The 24,026-nt window shown below is 39.5% G+C and overlaps 1 protein-coding gene across 1 annotated transcript in view; it reads right to left on the reverse strand.

The window, feature by feature from the left end:
• Cntn5 (contactin 5) overlaps positions 1–24,026 on the reverse strand; it is a 1,200,756-nt gene that overhangs the window by 254,460 nt on the left and 922,270 nt on the right. The window contains exons 12-14 of the mRNA XM_026779314.1: positions 18,643–18,779; positions 13,971–14,100; positions 11,573–11,723 (exon numbers count right to left, since the gene is read on the reverse strand). Of these exons, the coding sequence (XP_026635115.1) occupies positions 11,573–11,723; positions 13,971–14,100; positions 18,643–18,779 (418 nt within the window). The remainder of the gene's footprint in view (positions 1–11,572; positions 11,724–13,970; positions 14,101–18,642; positions 18,780–24,026) is intronic.

Consider the following 24,026-nt stretch of genomic DNA (forward strand, 5'->3'; position numbering starts at 1 on the left):
CATTTTTACTATGTTGATCCTCCCAATCCAAAAGCAAGGGAGGTCCTTCCATTTTCTGGTATCCTCCTCAATTACTTTCTTCAAAGACTTAAAGTTCTGTCAAATAGATCTTTCACATCCTTGGTCAGAGTTACCCCAAGCTATTTTATGCTATTTGTGGCTATCGTGAATGGTGATGCTTCTCTGATTTCCCTCTCTGCTTCCTTATCCTTAGTGTATAGGAAGGCAACTGATTTTTTGGAGTTGATCTTGTATCCTGCCACATTACTAAAGATGTTTATCGGCTGTAAGAGTTCTTTGGTAGAGTTTTTGGGGTCGCTTATGTATACTGTCATATCATCTGCAAATAATGAAAGATTAACTTCTTCCTTTTCAAGACGAATCTCCTTGATCTCCTTATGTCGTCTTATTGCTATTGCTAAAACTTCAAGCACTATATTGAAGAGGTATGGAGAGATGGAAAAAAGAGATCATCTTTAACAAATTGTGCTGGCATGACAATCTGTAGAAGAATGAAAATAGATTCATATCTATCACCATTCACAAAAACCAACTCCAAATGGATTAAAGACCTCAATATCAGTCCGAACACACTGAACCTGATAGAAGAGAAAGTGGGAAGTACTCTACAACACATGGGCACAGGAGACCACTTCCCACGTATAACCCCAGCAGTACAACATTGAATAAATGGGACCTCCTGAAACTGAGAAGCTTCTGTAAAGCAAAGGACGCTGTCACTAAGACAAAAAGGCAACCCACTGACTGGGAGAAGATCTTCACCAACCCTGCAACTGGCAAAGGTCTGATCTCCAAAATATATAAAGAACTCAAGAAACTAGACTGTAAAATGCTAATCAACCCAATTATAAAATGGGGCACTGAGCTGAACAGAGAATTCTCAACAGAAGAAGTTCAAATGGCCAAAAGACACTTAAGGTTATTCTCAACTTCCTTAGCAATCAGGGGAATGCAAATCAAAACAACTTTAAGATACCTGTCAGAATTGCTAAAATCAGAAACACCAATGATAGCCTTTGCTGGAGAGGTTGTGGAGTAAGGGGTACACTCATCCATTGCTGGTGGGAATACAAACTTGTGCAACCACTTTGGAAATTGGTGTGGCGGTTTCCAAGGAAATTTGGGATCAATCTACCCCTGTACCCAGCAATACCACTCTTGAGAATATATCCAAGAGATGCCCTATCATAAAACAAACGTATATGCTCAACTATGTTCATAGCAGCATTGTTTGTAATAGCCAGAACCTGGAAACAACCTAGATGCCCTTCAATGGAAAAATGGATGAAGTATGGAATGTATACACATTAGAGTACTACTCAGCAGTAAAAAACAATGACTTCTTGAATTTTGCATGCAAATGGACGGAAAAAGAAAACACTATCCTGAGAGAGGTAAGCCAGACCCAAAAAGAGGAACATGGGATGTACTCACTCATAATTGGTTTCTAGCCATAAATAAAGGACATTGAGCCTATAATTCGTGATCCTAGAGAAGCTAAATAAGAAGGTGAACCCAAAGAAAAACATATAGGCATCCTCCTGGATATTAACCTTCATCAGGCGATGAAAGGAGACAGAGACAGAGACCCACACTGGAGCACCAGACTGAAATCCCAAGGTCCAAATCAGGAGCAGAAGGAGAGAGAGCACGAGCAAGGAACTCAGGACCGGGAGGGGTGCACCCACACACTGAGACAATGGGGATGTTCTATCGGGAACTCACTAAGGCCAGCTGGCCTGGGTCTGAAAAAGCATGGGATAAAACCGGACTCGCTGAACATAGCGGACAATGAGGAATACTCAGAACTCAGAACAATGGCACTGGGTTTTGATCCTACTGCAAGTACTGGCTTTGTGGGAGCCTAGGCAGTTTGGATGCTCACCTACTAGACCTGGAAGGATGTGGGTGGTCCTTGGACTCCCCACAGGGCAGGGAACCCTGAATGCTCTTTGGGCTAATGAGGGAGGGGGACTTGATTGGAGGAGGGGGAGGGAAATGGGAGGCGGTGGCGGGGAGGAGGCAGAAATCTTAAATAAGATTCCTAAATAACTAAATAAATAAAGAAGCAAATATATGGGGTTATTTGTAGGCCTCCGTGGACCCGTGTGTTTCCTGGCTGCCAAAAGGTGAGCTGTCTCCCCGATACTCTTCTCCCCATCATGGTGGTCTCCACCTCCACAGGCCGGGACACAAAGAAACCATACGATCATGACCGTACATGTTTGAAACAATAAGCCTTCACCCACTGAACTTGATTTTCTCAGGGACTTTTTCACAGTAGGACGAACCTAGGACGTTTCCCTAATTTTGAATGCCTTTTTTCTTCCCCACTGGCCAAGCTGTCTAATAAAATGTTTTTCTGTTTATTGTTCTGTGTGAATTTACAGGAATGAACTTAGTGTCTTGAAGACTACCATTGAGATACCAGGTTAAGGAAAAACCTGGCCTGCCTTTCGAAGTCCTCAGTTCACAGCTATTTGAACTGTCTAGTTTATTTCTCTTTTGTACCTATAATCCATACTTGGACCCAAATCATTACACATGTTTTCACAAAGTGTCAGGGATTCATGAGAAGTACTTTCTTCAATTCTGAGCTCTTATCCTAGAAATATCCTGCCTCTACAAGCCAAAATCATATTCAGGAACCATTTTAAATAGTTCATCTGAAACCTAGTTCTTGTTTTCCTCCCAGATTTTGTTTTATATTCCATGTTTCACAAAAGGTTTTGTGCATTCAATGGTCTAAGGTTGGTGTGGACTAAAAGCAGAACTGGACATTTTGTCTGCCTAAGCTATGTGCTGTGTGTCTGAGCCTTGGCTAATTCTGACTAAATTCATTTAAATTGGGCAGTCATATATTTCTGATAATATCTGATTATGAGGACTGCAAAAAATAGTATACCGCTAATATTCCCTGTGCTTAGGATATGGAGCTAACTTTATTATTGCCTTAGTGGGGCACCTTTTCTACACTAATAAGAGGGATCAAGATCCGAGTTACTCCTGAGCACTTTAACAGTGCCTCTTTGGGCACAAGGTCTCTTTCTCCTACCTTGGTATGAACTGGCACAGCATCTTACCTTCTGTTAAACAAAGGTTTTTTTTTTTTTTTTTTTTTTTTTTCATGAGATGGATCAAATTGCACATAGCTGTACCTGGCCTTGCCTTTTGTGCAATGAGGGAAGAAGCAAATGGGTTATGTGCAGCTGGGAGGTGAGAGTCACAGAGTTAGTTCAGTATTCTGATTTCTCCAGATAAAATAAGAGCATAGAAACCATCTTAAAATATGGGTACAGCTGCATGTAGATACATCTGCATATGCATGCATATATACATGCACATATACCTTAATTTTATATCTGTTTTTATATTTTATTAAATCTTTGGAAATTTCATACAATGCATTTTGATTATATCTACCCCCATTTCTTCCCAGATGAAACCTCCCCTTCTCCACCCCTTCCCAACTTCAAGTCTTTTTTTCTTTTTAATCTTCTATAGAGTCCAATTGTGCTGTCCATAGGCTCATGGTGTAGACTAATCTCTTGGAGTGCAGTTCATATACCAGGCCACAACTTCCTTCCTTCCCCAGACACCACCATCTGTCAATAGCTCCCAGTGGGCCCCTCCTCACTCTATGTGTAGAGTGATTTGGTCTCATCCAGATCTCTGCTTCTCTGAATCCAGATACAGCTGCGATGCTGTGGCCAGAAGACACTGACTCTGGTCCTCTCTGACATCTGCCTCTTGCAATATTTCTGCCCCCCTTTCACAATAGTCCCTGAGCCTGGGGGAGGAGGTGATGTAGACATAGCACTTGTGACTGAGCACTTATAGTTACTGATCCTCTGTAGTTTGATCAAGGGTTAGTTTCAGAATGGAGTTGTTTTAAATGTGAAGAGAAGCAAGCAAGCTAGTGCTAGGGTCTGTTTGATGTTTGGGTTATCTTTTGTTTAAATGTGAAGAGAAACAAGCAAGCTAGTGCTAGGGTCTGTTTGGTGTTTGGGTTATCTTTTATGGAAATGGCCTGTAGGTTGGTTTTTTCATTGCAGTCAAGGGTTTTTCTTCTGTTTTGTTTTGTTTTGTTTTGTTTGGTTTTGTCTTGTTTTGTTTTCCAGACAGAGTTACCCTGTTTAACCCTGGCTGTCCTGGACCTCTCTCTTTTGAACAGACTGGACTCTAACTCAGAGACCCATTTGCCTCTGCCTTGAGTGCTGACATTAAAGGTGTGTGACCACCGCCTACTTCCAGTCAAGGTTAACGCCAAGTATGCCCTCTAATTTGTAACCATGCCTATGTTTCCTCTTAAGAACTAACCATAGTTAAATTAGTGAATGATTTATGCAAAAAACTGCAAAGAAATGACTGTTGGGAGTAGCCTGTCCCAGAGGTAGCTAACCATCTCTGCTGTAGCTTGCTTTGTTCTTAACATTCTCTGAAACTTCTTTCTTCACTATTTGATATTCAACGAAGAGTCACTTGGGGAGGTTGCAGCATCAGTCAGTAGCATGCACTTGGAGGCTTGAATTCCCAAATATTTTAGTTGCTGTTTATATTAAGGACAAATAACGCTGGAAGTTGTAGTCTGGGGGGCTTTTGGAAAAGAAAAGCCTTAAGCAATTAATGACTTGTTCAAGTTGTACCCACTTCGAGTGCACAGCCAGGCAACTTGTGCAACTGTTTATAGTAACTGGGGTAAATGAACCATAGTTAAAAGTAGAATTTATGAACTGTTTGCTAAACTGGTAATTAGGTAGAGATGTAAAGCTGCACATGAGAGAGGCTGCTAGGACAACAGGAGCAGCCTAGTCTGTTGTCATTTACAGCTTAAATTGCCCAGTTCTTCCTCGGTATTTCCCTGTGGGACTTGAGGCCTATTTTGTTATATTTAACAATTAAGGGAAAAGGAAACAAGAGACAAGCTGGTGGTGACAGCAGGAAGCAGAAAGGCATGTTCAGAGGTCTTTGGGGAGGAATCCGGAGCTCTTCTATGACCTTCAACTTGGTACATACCAGAAATAAAATAAGGCTTTCTAATATGTTGTCCTTTGCAAGCAATTACAGGTCACACGTTTGAAGATTTGTCATCACTATTATATGATGTCAACAGGCCACCTAAAGTGTGAGCATTTGAAGCCATGAGAACATTTTTTCCTCTCTTATTTTTAATAAACAGCTTAATAGAGCGCGAATGCTGCTTCTCAGTACATTTGTCTTATTTTTGGTTATGCATTCTAGGAATAGAATGAGTTCAGAAAACCATTCTATTTTTTTTTTCTCAAACTAAGTTGGATCAATCAGGAAGGAAAAAACAGGGGCAGAGGTTCTGGAATTATGATATTGATTTTACAAATAATTTATGCATAATATCAGGTCCTCTGATCAATTTGTCAGTGAACAGACAGAGCCACAAACAGTTTTTATTGTATCAATCACCAGTACCAGTGTGGTCTATTTCATCATCATGCAGAGGATGTGAAAAATAATAGTAAGATCAAATTTTGGTGACTGAAGTCAATTAGCTTGTAAACTGGCATCCTTTCCTGTGTTGGAAACAAAATTAGGTTCAAAAAGTCCCACATAGTCTCACATATGTGTGTATCCTGAAAGTATGTGGGCTGTAGGAAGCTGAACTCATAAGAACTGAGGCTAAGTGGTATTTTCAGAGACTGGAGAAACAGGAATGTGAAACAATGGCGGTTAGATAGACTAAATCAGTTGCATAGTGGTATGGCCATAGACTCAGAGTCAGTTAAGGATAAGAAATCCTGGTGCCCACGAGACAGATCAGCGAGGAAAGGCACCTGCTGCCTGGTGTCCCGAGTTTCATCCTTAGGACCCATATGGCTGGAGAAAAGACTGACCCCTGCAGGCTGTTCTCTCATCTCCACAACGCTGTGGCATGTACATGCCCAAACATACACGAGCACACAAAACAAATGAATAAAATAGAATGTAAAAAGAAGTCTCTTGTGCTGTGTTTCAGACAACTAAAGATAGTGACAATATATTTATATTATAAAAATCTAGAAGGAAATATTTCTATTTAAAGACTTGATAAATCTTGGAGAGACAAGGATCTTTAACCTGATGTGAACATTATATAATGCATGCATGTATGAGGATATCATATAGTTTTCACCAAAATAAGCAATTTCCCTGTTTTTTTTACTGTACCAGTCAGAAATAGATTTGAATTTAAAAATAAGAAAGCATGATAATAAGCCAGAAGCAAATTTTATTATCTTTTTAGAAGACAAACAAATAACTGAGCCTCTCAGGAGTGTTAGAAAAGAAATGAAAAACTGTCCACTTTTGGGCTTTCCTGGGGTCATTATTAACTGGATACTGGATTTTTTAATACAAGATGCAGTAGGTACGGGAAACCTGTGGCTTCAGAAGGCCCAGGGTTTGTTTCTTTCTCAGTCAAAGCTGGGTGTGGTTTAGGTGGACAAGAAGTATAGTCCCTGCAGTCTTTTAGGGACTGGCTTTCCTTGTATTGATTTTGCCTTTAGACTCTCAGATTTCGACACCAAAGCTACCACACTAGCCCATGGGGGACAGCAGAGGCAGTCAGGAAGAGCAAGCAGCTTCCCTGCAAGGATGCCACCGAAAAATTGTGCAGCTACTTTCTCATTGCATAGAATCTCATCCTCCGGCAAAGGAGCCTGGGATGTGTGGTCTCCAGTGCTATTTATATACAACTAAAAACCCAAGGCTGTTTACTGTTACAGTCACAGAATGTGTGGACAGATTACTAAAAGTTTTTTATTTAGGATGTCTGAATGTGTGTGAAGTGTCAAACTAGTTATGAAATCAGTCTCAAAGTGCTTAAATTTAGAACAGAAAGCTGAATCTATACATGAAACTATGAGAGAATCCTGGCCATGTTAGCTTATGCCTATAATCCCAGAACTGGGTCCATAAGGAGGAAGACAGTGAGTTTGATGCCAGTCTGGGCTAGAAAGTGAAACTATCTCTTCAAATAAAAGGTGAGGAGAGGGCTGGGAATAAACTCTTATGGTAGGGTGCTTCTCTGGCATGTGGACTGATCCCAACCCAGCTATAGAATGACAGACTATAAGCTGAATTGTCTCAATCTCGGCATTCAGAAGGCTGAGGCAGGAGGATGAGCATGAACTCAAGTTCAGCTACAAGTTTACAGATAGCTAGCGCCTTGGGAGACTGTCTCACAAGGTGGCTGAAGTGAATTCTACTACCTTCTCAGTGTGATTGAAATGCAGTTTCGTTTTCATTTCTGCTCACTTTGATCGGAAATTAGAGATTTATTGATTAGCACCATGACTCATTACTGGTTTTTCTGTTTTTATGAGCATTTCAAGGAGGTTGTCTTGTACAGTTCAATGTTTTTTTTTTTTTTTTTTGATTTTAAGACGTCCATCCATAGCCCTACAATAGTAAATTTAAGATGTCTTTCCCTTCCTCTCCTGAATTCAAGGAAGTCACAGGAGAACACTGGTGGGTGACAGCACACTGCATGTTGCCAGCAGCCTTTGAGTAGTCAATCTTATGAAGTCAGATATCACCCTCATTTTCTTTGCGATAAATAATATCACTTGGATTATTTCATTTCCTCTAAAAGCAGAGGTTTTAAGTTAAAAAGAGGAATAAGTGATAAATTAATGCTCATTTACCCTTATTATACAACCTCTAGATGGCAAACAAAAAAAGACAATACCTAGGGTCTGCATTGTTTTATGTTCTTAATATATAAAAGACAGTGTCATTGAGAAAACAACCCAACAGCGCGTTCATTAACAAACACAGCATGAAGGTGGAAATAAGGGGGTGGAGACAGGACCCTAATTGTGCTCATGAATTCCTCTTCTTCCCTACAAAGAGCAGGAAGACCCGCTTCCCCTGCTGTAACAGTGTCCTGTAGGGCTTTTATGAAGAATATATTTCCCCATTTGTCTGTGAGTCAATATGTGAGTATGATCATTGTTGTCCAATAAACGCAACATGAATTCCCGGAAGAAGTCAACTAATAGGTACTTCAAGTGCAATTCTCTATGTGTGTTAAATGAGGAAGTAGAAAAGTTGGCCTTTAGGAATGCCTTTGGAGAGCAGGGGACTGAGCAAAGGACTGTGGACAAGTCTTTCCTTGACTTCAGTTGCACAGAAGAGCACTTACCCTGTGGCATGGCTCTCTATACAATACCTTTTTATTAAGTTTTGCTTCAGAATTTCTTAAGCACTTGTATCACATGTTACTATCTCTGTAAACACGATTTTTTTGTCTAGAAATAAAATGCCATACTTGAACTACTTTAGAGCTTTAATATTTTTAAATAAGGTTTAAACATCTATAACATTTCTATGATGGCCCATAACAGCTGAGACAGATGCCATTGAACAGGATGCAAAACTTTGTCTTAGCTCAGAACCTTGTATTCTTCTCTTAGCCATGCTGCACACAGAAAGTCGGGAAGTTTAACATGCAATAATGAAGATTTAATGTGTGTGCACTGCTGGAGTGTTTCTGGATGATTATATTTTAACAAAAGTTAATGGCCAAGTAATGGGAATAATGAGCTGGAGTGGAAATTCAATAGGAGCTTGATGAGCAGAACAGGCTTGCGATAGTATGGTGGGGAAAAAGGTCTCCATGCAGTCTCTGTGCAGAGGACTCCTCAAAAGCATTTATTTCAACAGGAAAATGGACAGAAGTGATTATGAAACCTCAGTTAATTTGTGCTGATGGACCTCAGAAATGATGTGCTCAAACCTGGAGCTCTCCTAACATGGGAGAGGGAGGGGGAAGAGAGAGTGAGGGAGGGAGATGGGGAGAGAGAGAGAGAGGAGAGACAGAACTTTTCTAAATGATTGTGGTAAAAACTGTATGCGGATAGGGTGTGGCATATACCTGTATATGCACATAAGTGTGCAAATGTGCATATGTATGTATGTGTAGGGGACAGATGATGATGCTATGCTTATACTTCCACCAATTAAATTATTTTTACATTCAGTCATTCACTTTGGTGTGTTCAACTGTGCGTGTGTGGAGATCAGAGGACAACTTGCAGGAGTCCATTCTCTCCTGTCACCATGTAGATTGTGAGGACGGGTCTCAGGTCATAGGCTTGATGGCATGTTCCCTTACCTGTTGAGACATCTCTGTGGTCTTCCACCATAATTATTGACACGGTTTCTTTGTCTGAATCCGGAGCGCACTAACTGACAACTCTTTGGACAGTGAACTCCAGAAATCTGCTTGTCCCTGCCCACAAACTCTTAGAGCACTGCGGTCACAGGTGTCACCAGAGCCAGGCTTTAATGAGGAGGCTCAGGACTGAACCCAGGGCTTCTGGTTTGAGCAGCAAGTATTTTACAACTAAACCACTTCCACATCCCCTACAATTCCCCTTGTAAGTCCCCAAGTAAGTCATTGAATTTTACATAGACTATAGAACCGATGAAAGTGAATATTCATATCTCTGGTACAGAAACTCTATCAAGGCACTGAAGGAGGACAAGGTAAAGGAGAGCGAGTGGTGAGCAGGACATTGGAATGAAGAGCAAGTGCATCAAGCAGGTGACCAAGTACCACAGAATAACCTAAATATATTTTCTTTACCAAGACCATAGTTCAGTGGATAAAGACAAATCTGATGGGCTAAGTACAATCCCCAGGACTCACGTGGTAAAAAGAAAAACCTGACTCCCATAAGTTGTCCACTTATCTAAACACACACACACACACACACACACACACACACACACACACACACACACATGTTTTAAATGTCTTTTTTTCCATATTACTGGAGAAAAAAGAGGTTTGGAGATCTACCATACTATTCATTGAAACTTGGTCTCAGTCTGTAGAACATGGAACTCTTAATCCTAGGATCTTGGGTCCATGCCCCACATTGGGCACCAATTTAATTATGATTAATGAAAACTCAGAGAGAGAAATTTGGATTAAACCTGAAGGTTTATAACATAACGTATAAAACATAACGGCCAGCCACTGAATCTCCCTTCAACCTCAGTCCAAAATATAGATCTTTCCTTCAGGAATCTCAGGAAGAGACGGTGTCTGAGAGCTGATTCCTCCTGTTTTATAACTCTTGCTAGGTATTAAAGGTGTGCACCACTTGGATTAAAGGCATGCACCACCTGGTTTCTATGGCAACTACTGTGGCTACTGGGATTAAAGGTATGTGTCTATAAGGCTGACCAGTGGTTTTTTCTCTCTCTCTTATCTTCAGGAGAGCTTTATTCATTAAAAATACAAATGGAATGGCCCTATAGTTCATAAGAGAAACTGCTCTTACCACTAAAGATCCAAATATCAATGCTAGAAGCATCATCACCTCTGCCTGTTTGACCACTTCTCTCCCTTTGCAGGCAGAAACTGAACCTCCCCTATTTTAATAAAAATTGCATCTGAGACTATTGAAACCACTCTATCTTAGACTTGCTGAGACACCACATTGTAAAGAAATTACCCTAAAATTTAAAATTATTCCGAAGTCATTTAAAAGATTATTCAGCGGGACAACCATTACTGACTTGAGTTATGTAAGTATATTTTACTTACCTCTGAATACACAGAACTTGTCAAACTCCTTATTTTTATAGATAAGGTAAATCCAAAGTTCTTATACAATAATATATGCCATATGTTTCCATATAAACAGAAGTTTTATCACCGTTCAATCATTACCTTCAACATCAATGGTTAATGACAGCAAAGCTTGGGACTTGCCATATCAGCCCAGAAAGAAGACAGAGTACAACAGGATGGGATAATCACATAATTTGTCTCAAGTTTCTATTGTTTTACTGCTGTGATATTCTTCCGTTTGCCTTTTGCTTTCCAGAAATAAATGCTTATACATTGAATATTCTTCTACATATGTCAAAGGTGCCTATTGCCATCAAAGTAATCTGATTTTATTTTTCACTGACATGATTTAAAATGGAAAAGGAAGCATTAATAAAAATGTCACATGACACAAATTTGTTCATAAAAATAACCATGCAGAAGACACAGAATATGTTCAGATTATTTAAATACCAACATCAAACAAAATCACAGACCATAAAATGATCAGAGACAATATGTAGAGCATCATAATGCAAAGCCAAAGTGAAAAGCAAAAACAATTAGCTTTGTTTAAAATGTAGTGAAATTCTACTGCACAGCAAAGAAGTTGTGCTGCATTGTTAAAGCAAGCTCGGTGTTTTTAGGATCACAAATAAAAAAAATCACATTACAACTACTTTATGAAATATGACATAATCTCCATAAGACTCATATATACTTAATGGGTGTCATTTGCAGCTTCCAAAATATCTGATGTTAATGACAGCAGTGTGAGGAGCTATCTGGGGGAGGTAGGGAACTAGCAAGAAGAGGGGTTAAGGATGATGAGAGGTTTGTAGGAGAGAAGGAAGCATGGCAATGAGATGATGCTTGTGCATGGAGTGATCTAGGGGAGCCCATGACTCCACAAGCTGATAAAAGAAGTTCATTCTGATGGTCAGAGACTGAAGAGCAAAATCAAGTTCTCACCTTTTGTTGCCTCTCACCACCTTGTCTCCCTTCCTCCAGGAGATGGTTGGCTTGGGAGCACCCTGTGGTTGACACTCTATGAGGACTTCCCGGTCTTTGGTGACAATTATTGTTTTCTTGACTTGATTCAGTTCAAAGGAAGGTGGTGAGGCTGTCACAAAGACAAGTAATTTCCATCAGAAGCAGAGTTGATAATTTAGTCCACTCTTGTATTTAACTTGTTTCTCCGGCACACCTTTCTCTTAAAATCTCATGAAAAAATAGATGGCATTAGCACAAAATTTAATTTGTTATTAACTAACAAAGCTCCTGTAGTTAATAATAATGAGAACATAATGTGGAATCTACAAAGAAATAGTACTTCAGTAAATGACAGGCTTGATTGATGATCACCAAGGTCAACTGCAAAAGGCTGCATGCCACTTGGACATTGCTTAGGAGCTTGACTAAGAGTCACTTTTGAGTTTTTGTGTAGAGACATTTTAAGTTCCAGAGAAGACAACTGATATCTTTTATTTCCCAACTTATTTGATGTAGCCCGCCTCACTTTACTTTTGAATTATACAGAAGTGACTGCAGTTTTTAAAGAAATTATTTTTTAAAGAAATGGAGCTGTATGAATTTTAACTCAAAAATTTATTTAATTTGTCTCAATTACTCATCTAAGTGTGAACATTAAGACTTACTACACTTATATCAAGATCACTTTAACTATGAAATATGCACATGTACAGCATTTGAGTGAGTCATTGTTTATATAAACTGAATCTTTGCATAACTCTCAGAAGTAACTTATGCTTATGTTAAAGCCATATAGTGCATGACATGACAGTACTAGAATGCAGTATACATTACAATCTAGTGTGGCAAAATACTGAAGACAAGTATGGGAAGATTACAGGTAACAGTTTTGGTTGCCCCCTGGGGACTTGATTTATAACAGACACTTTTGAAAGTATGTCTATTGAATAAAGGGCTTGAGAATGTTTCTGGGAAAACTCTGACGTAAGTGATGCCTGAATCAGCTTTTAAATTCTGAGATGCTGGACAATATGTTGACAAGAAAATGCATTAATATTTGATTTGTTACGATGATAGAATTGCTATGGAATCCTCTATTAGCTATGCTTTTTTTAAAAAAAAATATGAAGCAACTTCAGCTGTAAGCATTCACAACTGCGTAAGTATCTATGATGTGTTACTAGTTTACATGTAAAACATTCCTTTCCAGGTCCCAGAGACCATCCATTTCTCCATAAATGTTATGCTTACAGAAGTTAGCAAGGAGAAAATGCCTGTAAGGTTCTTATTGGAAAGACAAAGTGCTAAGATCACTTAAATATCTCTGTTTGTACTACCATCAAACCAGAACAAAAGTTTAGGAAGCCAACTGAGTGCAAGAAAGCAAACTTGGTGCACATGCCCCAACATGCCAGCATTGTTCATGGAAGTCTGGGTAAAATCTTCCTGACACTATTCAGTAGAGAACTGGAGTTCATGTCCAGGTGTTACCTTACCAAAGGTGGAGCTGCCTCTGGGTCCCAGAAAGGCTTTTCTTTCCAATGCAGAATATAATACCAGGTGCCTATGAGAAGAGGGCTGTTCACCCTGGTGTCATATACACAGTGATAATCAGAAACTACTCGGGAAAACATTAGCATTTCTATGGGAATAGCACAGGCTGAACAAATACTAGAGTCTCTGTCCTAGTTAGCTTTGTCAATTTGAATCAGCCTAGAGTCCTCAGAGAGGAAATCTTGGTTAGGGAATTGCCCAGAAAAGAATTCTATGTATATTGTGTGTGTGAGATTGTCATGATTATTAATTGATATACGCCGGCTCAGCTCACTGTGGGTGGCAGCATTCCTAGTCAGGTGGTTCTGGGCTGTATAAGAAAGCTAACTAGGCATGAGTCCATTTTAGCTGGTGGGAAGCATCCCTCCATAGTTTCTGCTTCAAGTTCTTGATTAAGTTCTTACCCTGATGGACTGTGACCTGGAAGTGTAAGACAAACCCTTCCCTCCTTTAAGTGGCTTTTGTTACAGTGTTTTAACACAGCAAGAAAAAGGAAACAAGACTAGCCCTCTACACACACTCAAGGCTTTCTCCTGTGAAAATTAACGTATGCTCCTACATGATTTTAGTCCATGCCATATCAAAGATCTATTGTACCAGCCATTTAAGATGAAGACTAAAGTCATACACATAAACATGGGGGGAGAAACTGCAGAAGGGAAAGCTGTCTTCCAAAGCTTACAGGAATATCAATGAGATACAGTGCTTCTTTTCATGGCATCAAATAGGTTTTAAATTCACATCATAAAACTTCACTGTAGTAAGAATGGGTAGGAGAAGAATCCACACTCTTTTCCTCTTTATTTGCTGAGAAACTGCATACCTAGGATCTTCAGTTCAGCACTCGCATAAATAGCTCCATATTTATTCTCAGCCAAACACTGATACATCCCAGCATCTGATTGATTCACACTATGGATCATCAATATGCCATTAGCTGTGTCCACTCTGCTCTGTAATGAAATAAAAAGAAATGAGATCTAGAAAACAGCTCAAGCCAAGCATCTACATAAAATCTTGGGAAGACACCCAAAGGAGGTCTCCAATTAATGCAGTTAAATAAACATTATTATGCAAGTTAATTATTTACTACATTATTATGCCTTTCAGAAATTATGACTTCTTGCTCAGTATTCCTGTTTCTTTTCTGAGCCAATTTTGTTTGGTAGATTAGTTGAATCCAAGAGAAAACCCAACAGAGAATGAGTTGATCGACATTCCTTTTACAAAACAGATGTCAAAACTAGGTGCAGTCTGGAAAGGATGGAGAGTGTCGAACAGAATATAGGTAAACAAAAGCCCAACTCATGTCAATGGTCCTTGTGTCTACCTGGCCAGACTTTTACTCTTCTTTCTTAACAAAGGAGCTCAGATTAAGAACAATAGCAATAACAACTATCTTATAATTAGGTTTTATACAAAATAGTTGGAAAATACAAATTTCATTATTATGTGGAAGTTTTCAAAAGACAGACATGGCATGTATAAATTGAGAAAAATCAAGGTCAAAGAATATATCTAAAATAAAAGTGTACATCTCAAAAACAAACTTTACTATTAAAATGTTAAATATAGAGGTATGTTTTAACCTTAGCAGTGAGCACATTATTAGGTTTTAATATCTTCATGAGCAGAGATTCCATTATTAATCATTAGAGATGCCAAGTAATTTGATGCCATTTTCAAAATAAACTTATTCACTCAGCAAAAATAATATCTGGCAAGGAGATTTGTGTGGCCTAGATGCTGGGAATAAAAGATCTGACTATCCATGGTAAATAAGACAAAATAACAATCTACAAAATGAGAAAAGATCTTCACAAACCCCACATCTGACAGGGGATTGATCTCCAAAATAAAAAAAAAAAGAACCCAAGAAACTAGACACCAAAATCCAAATAATCCAATTTAAAGATGGGGTACAGATCGAACCTGAGAATTCTCAACAGAATGAACTCAAATGGCTCAAAGACATTTAAGGAATTGTTCAATATCCTTAGCCATCAAGGAAATGCAAATCAAAACAATTCTGAGATATTATCTTATACCTGTCAGAATGGCTAAGATAAAAAATATCTATGTCAGTTTATACTAGAGAGGCTGTAGAGTTAGGGGAACACTCCTCTATTGCTTGTGTAAGTGAAACTTATACAACCATTTTAGGAAATCAGTATGGTGCTTTCTCAGATAATTGGTAATCAATCTACCTCAAGAAGTACCACTTTTGGTATATACCAAAGGATGCACATTCATACCATAAGGACATTTGCTCATCTACATTCATAGCAACATTATTTGTAATAACCAAAATCTGGAAATGATCTAGAAGTTCCTCAACTGAAGAATGGATAAAAAAAAAATGTGGAACATTTACACAATTTACTCAGTGGTGAAAAACAATGTCATCTTAAAATTTGCAGACAAACTGATGGAGCCAGAAAAAAAAAAACATCCTGAGTGAGGTAGCCTAGACACATAAAGACAAACACAGTGTGTACTCACTTGTAAGTAGATATTATACATAAGCAAAGGATAATCAGGGTACAATCCTCAACCCCTGAGAAGCTAGGTAACAAGCAGGACCCTAAGAGAGATATGCATTGAAGCCCCTGGGAAGGGGAAATAGATAAGCTCTCCTAAGTAAATAGGGAGCATGGGAGAAAGGGGAGAGAAGGGTGAAGGGGAAGAGGAGGAGAACATGAGGGAACAGAATGGTTGTGTTGGGGAAGAGACAGAGAGGGAAAGCAAGGAGGTATCTTGATAGAGGGAGCCATTATGGGGTTAAGGACAAATCTGTACTAGGAAAACTCCCAGGAGTCCACAAGGATGACTTTCAATTAAGACTCCTAACAATATTAGAGAGGATGACTGAACTGGCCTTCCCAGGTAATCAAACTGATGACCACCCTAATTGTCATCATAGACCTGTCATTCAGTAACTGATGCAAGCAGATGCAGAGATTCACAGCTAAGCACTGGACTGAGCTCCTAGAGACCAGTTGAAGAAAGAGAAGAGAGACTGATTATATGATCAAAGGGGTCAAGGTCATGATGGGGATACCCACAGAGACATCTGACTTGATTTAGTGGGAGCTCACTGACTCTGGACTGGTGGCTGAAGAACCTGCATAGTACTGAACTAGGCCCTCTGAATTTGGGTGACATTTCTGTGGCTTGGGTACTCTGTAGGCCCAATGCCAGTGGGACCAGGATTTATCCCTAGTGCATGAACTGGCTTCTTGGAGCCCATTCCCTTTGGAGGGATACCTTGTTCAGCCTAGATGCAATGGAGGAGGGGATTTGTCCTGCCTCAACTTGATATGTCTGACGTTGTGGCTTCCTTATAGGAGGTCATACACTTTCTGAGGAGTAGATGGCGAGGAGTTGGGTAGAGAGGAGGTTGTGGGGGTGGGGTGGGAGGAGAATTGTGGTTGGTATGTGTAGTGGTATATTATTTGTATTTTAATTAATAAATCTTGCCTGAATACCAGAGTCAAAGCTAAAGTCACTAGAGGTCAGGCAATGGTGACACACACCTTTAATCCCAGGACTTGGGAGACAGAGTCAGGTGCATCTGCGTGAGTTCAAGGTCACCATGAGCTACACAGGATCAATGTAGAAACAAATCCATTTGGTGGTAGCTCACACCTTTAATCTTAGTTTTAGGGAGTCATAAACCTCTAATCCCAGCACTAGAGGGGATATAAGATGGGAGGAGAGAGAAGCTTAGTCTACGTATAGGTCTCCCAGCCTTGGTAAAGGTAAGACTTCTCTAGAGGCTTGTCTGCTCTGGTTTTCTGTTTTTGGATTGAACCCCAATGTCTGTCTCTGGTTTTTTTTTGTATTCTTTTATTATTCATGCTACAGGTATGTAAAATGAAAAAAAAACTTTTAAATAAAAAAATTAAAAACCAAAAGATCCAACTAGCATTGCTTCTCCTAGGAGTAATCCCTAAGAAAGTTATTGAGGAAGAGTTTGTAAACTGGGTCCTAAGTTTGCTTTTATGGCTTTGTATTCTATCTGGATTTTTGTGTAGGTTTATTTTCTTTAGGTTTAACTGGCTTCAGAATAAGAGAATGTCAGAGCTTAGTAAAGCTGTAGGAAAAGTCTGACTAAAAAGAGGAAGAAACCAAGGTTCCAGGAGGTAAAAGTACACTAGTCAACATGGTAAAATCACAGCTCCCTGACAGGACTTCATATGCAGTTCAAACTGTCTGCACACACCCTCTGGTTATGAATCCTGACCTGCTCTTCCCCTGATCACCCTTTCTGTGAATGTGACAGCCAAGGGAGAGAGGCATCATAAATGGCTCCCTTATTGTGCAATCAACAAGGAATCATTGTAAGTCTGGCATACAAAATGGGTTTAATCGTATGCAACAGATTTACTGAAAAGACATTTGTTAGGTTTGCACATCACAGAAATGCCGCTTTCTAGAACAAAGGCACCACAATTCTATTCTAGATTTTCTTCACACAGAAAAGTAAGCCGAAGTAATCCTGTACTCCAGGTAAATTTCAACATGTGAAAAATGGGGGGCCACAAGCTAGATGGTAGCTAAAGTCAGATAGAAATGGCAACGGGCTACAATGATCAATGTTATTTTCCCATGAATTTATAGGCTTTAAATAACTTTTGTATAATGTACTACTACAATAGTAATCAGATAGTTAAAATAATGATTTTTGCATATTGCATAGGCATATGCACACACATATCAAAAGACAAAAGAGGACCATTTTGTGCTGCATGCCATGTATACTGGCTATTTTTAGGTCAATTTGACACAAGTTAGAGTCATCAGAGAGGAGGGAGCTTCAACTGAGAAAATGCTTCCATAAGATTGAGCTGTTGGTAAGCCTGTTAGACATTTTCTTAATTAGGAAATGATAAGGGAGGGATCAGTTCATTTTGGGTGTGTCCTTCCCTGGGTGGTCCTAGGTTTTATCAGAAAGTAAGGCGAGCAAGTCAGGATGAGCAAGCCAGTAAGAAGCAGCACGGTTTCTGCATCATATCGTGCCTCCAGGTTCCTGCCCTGCTTAAGTTCATGGCCTCACTGCCCTTTATAATGAACTATTATAGGGAACCATGCAAGAAATGTACCCTTTCTTTCCAAAGTACTTTTGGTCATGGTGTTTTTTTTTTTTTTTTTTTTTTTTTGGTTTTTCGAGACAGGTTTCTCTGTGGTTTTGGAGCCTGTCCTGGAACTAGCTCTGTAGACCAGCCTGGTCTCGAACTCACAGAGATCTGCCTGCCTCTGCCTCCCGAGTGCTGGGATTAAAGGCGTGCGCCACCACTGCCCGGCAAAAAAAAAATGTGTAGCCCAGGCTGGCCTCGAACTCGTGATCCTCCTGCCTCTGCCTCCTTCAGCAAACCTACCGGCGTGCGCCACCACAACCGGCTGGTCATGGTGTTTTATCTCAGCAATAGTCACCCTAAGTAAGACACCATAGTAGTTAAATTATCAGGCAGAGTTTGAGTTCCCCACTATACCTGTGGCAGGAGGGGTGCTCCATTCTTCAGCCAGCGGTATGTGGGCCTGGGCTTGCCAGTCGCCTTGCATTCCCACTGCAGAGGACTCCCACTGTCTAGCTGGGTATCATTCAGTTTCTGTATCCAGTGTGGGTATGCTGTGAGCAATGAAGCAGAAAGAAAAGTGAACTCAGTACTTCAGCATTTACCACATTTACCCTTCACAGAGAAAAAGTCACTGAATTTCCATAGAGTTAGTCCTTACTTGTAGCATTTGTATAAGAACAGAGGAGCACATCATTTCACAGGGGAGTCCATTATTATTACAGAGGTGGTATGTCATTACACAGGAGAGAACATCACTAGGCAGGGAAGTCCATCGTTATTACACAGGGGATCCCACCATTATTACACAGGGGAGTCCATCGTTATTACAAGGGGGTCCATCGTTATTACACAGGGGATCCCACCATTATTACACAGGGGAGCATGCCATTACACACAGAACTGCTTCCTGAACAGCAAGTAGGTATTTCTGTAAATGTAAATTGTATCTTAAACATACATCACACACACACACTTTAAAGCATATAGTTTGTTTCTCTCCAGAGCTTGCATGGTAGGCAGCCAGTCACTGCAAAAATGACTTTTGTGAGTAGCATCACACAATAGGTCCTGTTAATAGTTGCTCAGATGTGTGTGCACATTTGTGTACACAAATTTGTGTGCATGTGTACATGTATATAATTTTAGAAAACTGTTTTTTTAGTTTGAATTTTACTTAGCATAATTTTTTCAGAATTTATTCACATTCAACATAATTAGTGAAAAAAGTTTCAAAATCATAACACATAGCAATTCCTTTTTCAGTAAACATTGTGGGACTTCCACAGAAAGTACAAAATAAGAGTGAAAGTGTCTTTTCTCCATTGAACTATTTGTTAATAAAATTTCTCAAAGAAAATTATTCTGTGTTTGTGTATTTTGTTTAAAACACAGTCAAAGCAGGAGCACTTTTTCCTATAATTCTTGGTGTGCTCCGCATCAGACAGCAATGTCTGTATCACAGAACAGAAGCTGCTCTGCACTCTGTGTGTGACTGGCTATGTCCTTAGGTGTTTTGGAAGCTAGTAGACACAAATTGCTAGGTTCAATTAAATGCATGTAAATACACACATACGTGCATATACATATATGCATGCACACAGACATAAACACAAAGGAAATGTGGGCCATGAATCTTGTTAAAAATGAAGACAAAATCTGTGTTTCAGAAGTAAATCTAACTCAAGAGCTAAGTGTGATGTATTTGTACTTATCACCTGTGACAACGCATGTGGAATGCAGTGACATTTAATACAAGGTCGTTCCAGCTCTTAGGGCATTTTTCTGTTGTTCTTTGCTTTAACATTGCAAAGTGTTTCATAGACTGTGAAGTGTGCATTAATTACATAGACCAAGCGACAAGGATGCAGTGAAATGGAACTATTTTTTTCTTTTTTTAGAAACACATGCTGGACTGTAGCTTGAAAGTATTTCATACAGAGAATAGCAGAAGTTCAGGTAAGACTCAAGGTTCCCTTTAAGGTTTCTTTTTCAGCAGATTGCATTTACTCAGTGGATGAGGTTCCTTTAGCTTCTGAATAAAAACACAGGTCAGAACACATTGCATCTTGGTCTGCATGGTGTGGAATTGATCAATTATCTAGAAAATGAAAATCTGGGCCAGTGAGATGCCTTACTAGGTAAAGACACCTGCTTTCCACCTGACCACCTGAGTTCAGCCCCTCTGAATCACGTGATAGAAGCAAAGAACTTACTTCTGCAAGTTGTCTTCTGATCTCCACAGCATTATATCACACATTCACACACACACACACACACACACACACACAAACACACACGCGCGCGAGCGCACAAACACACCACACATACATGCATACATGCCGGCACATACATACAAAAACACACCACATAGTCACAAAGACATATACATACAGCACAAACCTGCATACACACATACACACACAAACATACACAGATGCATGAATATGCACATCATACGATAGACATAAACACACATACACATGCATGCATGTATTTATAACCACACACACATAAACACACACCATAAATTCACATATTCTACACACATACACACACAAACATACATATACATGCACATACACACACATATAGACTCACACATATATGCAATTTAAAAGAAAAAAATCCCAGGTTTGGCTGAATTTGCAATAAACTTCATAACTTTAATGTGGCTTTTGTTGGACCATGTCTGTCAGGGTTTGGAAAACTGAGGAGACATATGGTCTTCTGGAGTGAGAAACCGTAAGAACCGCCCCAGATGCCAGTATCCTGAGAGCTATTCACGTGATACTTTTGGGCTTCAGAACTGTCTCTGGGTTCCATTTTGTATTGCGCAAAGCAGATGTGCATAAAGAAAGCTATTGCTTATTACCTCTTGTCGCTGGGAACTCTGGAAGTCTCTCCTGACATACAGTAAGTGTTATTGGCTGCTTCCCTGTTCCTGTATCTTAAGTATTGAGGACTCAACATATTTTACTGACATAGATCAATTTTAGTATCATGACTCTCAGCTGTGAGCCAGCGAGAGTTAATGTACAGTGTTGAATGATACAGTTGGGGGTGAATATAGGTTCAAGCCCCAGTTTGTGGTGCTCTTGCTGTAATCTATAATTGGAAATGAGTTCCTTTACTTTAATGAGCCTCATTTGTAAGTTGTAGATGGTTAAGTCCCATTTCCATGGGCTGCTATGATGATTGAACATAATAAATAGTGATTGAGTCTCTGCCCCAATCCATCACCGACAGATAACTTCAGTTTTATTTTTAATCAAGTATGATCACAAATGTGCACCATTTTCAGAATAGTAGATTCAAATAAAAAAATGTTTCCCCATAGAAACACGGTTGTGGCATCATGGATGATTATGGAAACCAGGAATTTATGAAGTTACATTATTTTCTATGGTAAATCTGTGTATATTTCTAATGGTAAACCACCCTTTGAAATCCAAGCATAGTCAAACACAAATTTTGAAGACTAATTGCAAGAACTTTAATATATCCAGAGGAATCATCTCCCTCATAATATAGCTGGCAGAAATGTTGGTAAGAATTGACCTTCAGTTACCACTTCCAGGTTAGACTGATTCTACTCTGTTTTGTTTGTTTGCTTGTAGCACTTAAAATTCAGTTTATCATTTTTGTGATCGGGAGTTTTAATTTAATGCTGCGTATCTGTTCTTTTTGTTTATTTGTTCTATTTTTGTTTTCTGAGACAGATTTCTCTGTGTAGCCCTAGCTATCACGGAACTTGCTTTGTAGACAAGTCTGGCCTCAAACTCTGACTCCCTAGTACTGGGACTTTAAAGTCATGTGCCACCACTGCCTGGCTCTGTTCTATGCCCTTGAGCTGGACTTCTCCTTTTTCTAGCCGTATTATTCTTAGGTTTGGCCTTTTCATGGTGTCCAAGATTTCTTGGATGTTTTGTGGTAAAAATTTGTTGGATTTAATATTTTCTTTGATTGATGAATCTATTTCCTCTGTAGTATCTTTAATGCCCGAGATTCTCTCTTCTATCTTTTGTATTCTGTTGGTTATGCTTGCATCTATAGTTCCTGTTCCTTTACCCAGATTTTCCACTTCCAGAATTCCTCAATTTGTGTTTTCTTAATTGCCTCTACTGCGATGTTCAAATCTTGGACTGTTTCCTTCACTTGTTGTTTGTTCTTGGTTTTCTTTATGGGATTTTTTGATTTCTTCCAATTTTCTGTTTATTTTTTTCCTCCATTTATTTAAGGGAATTTCTCATTTCCTTTTTAGGGTCTCTACCATTGCCATAGTTATTTTTAAGGTTGTTTTCTTCTGCTTCCTCTGTGTTGAGATGTTCAGGTCTTGCTGTTGTAGAACCACTTATTTCTGGTGATGTCATATTGCTCCTTATGTTGTTGAATATATTTTTACACTGTCCTCTTCCTATCTCTTCCTCTAATTGTTGGTGGTGGCACCTGTGGCTTCAGTATTTGCCAATGAGGAGGGGATGTTGGGGGTGGGCAGAAAGGATGCTACTGCCTGGTCGCTGGGGGATGTGGTTTGTGGGGGTAGGGCACAAAATGTGCCCTAGGGTCTGGTCTAGTCCCAAGAAAGCAGGGCTGTCTAAGGGGTAGCTTAGACACTCACCTCTTCCTCTAGCTCTGTTCACTGTTTCTAAGCAAAGCCTTAGGCTCATAGTCCATAGCTAATTTCTCACAATTGTTTACAACATCTCATGCAGTGCACATGCTAGGTAAGCACAGAGCTGGCTGGAGACAGGAAGAAAACGGTCTGTGCAAGTTTCAGCTCAAATGGATCCCTCTGCATCACTTTGACTCCTTTCCCCATCCACAATATGATGTGTTTCCTGTGTCCTCCAGGCCTCTCCCTTTCTCGAAGCCTCACTGACTGTTTTGAGCATCCTTCCTTGTTCTCACACCTACTTTCATGTAAACACAGCACATGCATCCAACTCAACTTGCCGTAATGGTTTTAAATTTCAGTAGGTGTAATATCCTCATCATTAAGTGCCAATGTGGCTAATGTGGGAAGCCCTGGCCATGTGCAATCTTGAACATAAGCTCTTGGTAACTGTCAGCAGCCACTCCTCACTCTTCCCACTCACTTGCCTCACACTGAACCCTGCAGGGTGGTGTTCACAAAAAAGCAGTAATCATCATAATAAGATTTACAATCAGTGTTATCCACTCCTTCCTGGATAGCATGCTAAATTCTAGAAATATACATATTTCAAGATAAATAAATTATCTTGAAAATGTGCAGAATTAATCTGTAGATAAAAGAATATATTAAAATTTGTGAAGATGCTGCCCAGGGGCTTAAAGCCAGTCAGTATATCTAGACTTATCTATACCAACAATGCAACTGTGTTCTTCCTTGGTGGTTTGAAAAAGTATAACCTACTTCTACCCTAAGGACCCTGATTGCAGATACATTAAATTCAAGTCAAGTCTAAATCATAGATACAATCTAGAGATCGTCACCACCCAAAATTACTGTCCGTGGCTTCATATGTTACTTTTTATATTGTAGTTCACAAATTTTTATGTTTTCTATACAGTAAACACTTCTTTCATCAGCCTCCCGTAGAAGTGCTTCCATTATGGCAGGACACATTACTGTCTGTCTTTTTCCTCTCTGTTGCCTTCCCTTCACCATTTCTTCAATGATTTCTTCCCCCTCTCTCCTTTTTTCTCACTTTCTTTCTTCACCTGTTTTCTTCTTATTAATCTTTTTCTTTCATTTTAATTGAGACTGCTAACAATCAAGGTTCAATTTAATATGGAATGCATTTTTTTTTTTTTTT

Source organism: Microtus ochrogaster, chromosome 5 (genome assembly GCF_000317375.1).
Source record: "Microtus ochrogaster isolate Prairie Vole_2 chromosome 5, MicOch1.0, whole genome shotgun sequence".
In the NCBI taxonomy this organism is placed as follows: Eukaryota; Metazoa; Chordata; class Mammalia; order Rodentia; family Cricetidae; genus Microtus; species Microtus ochrogaster.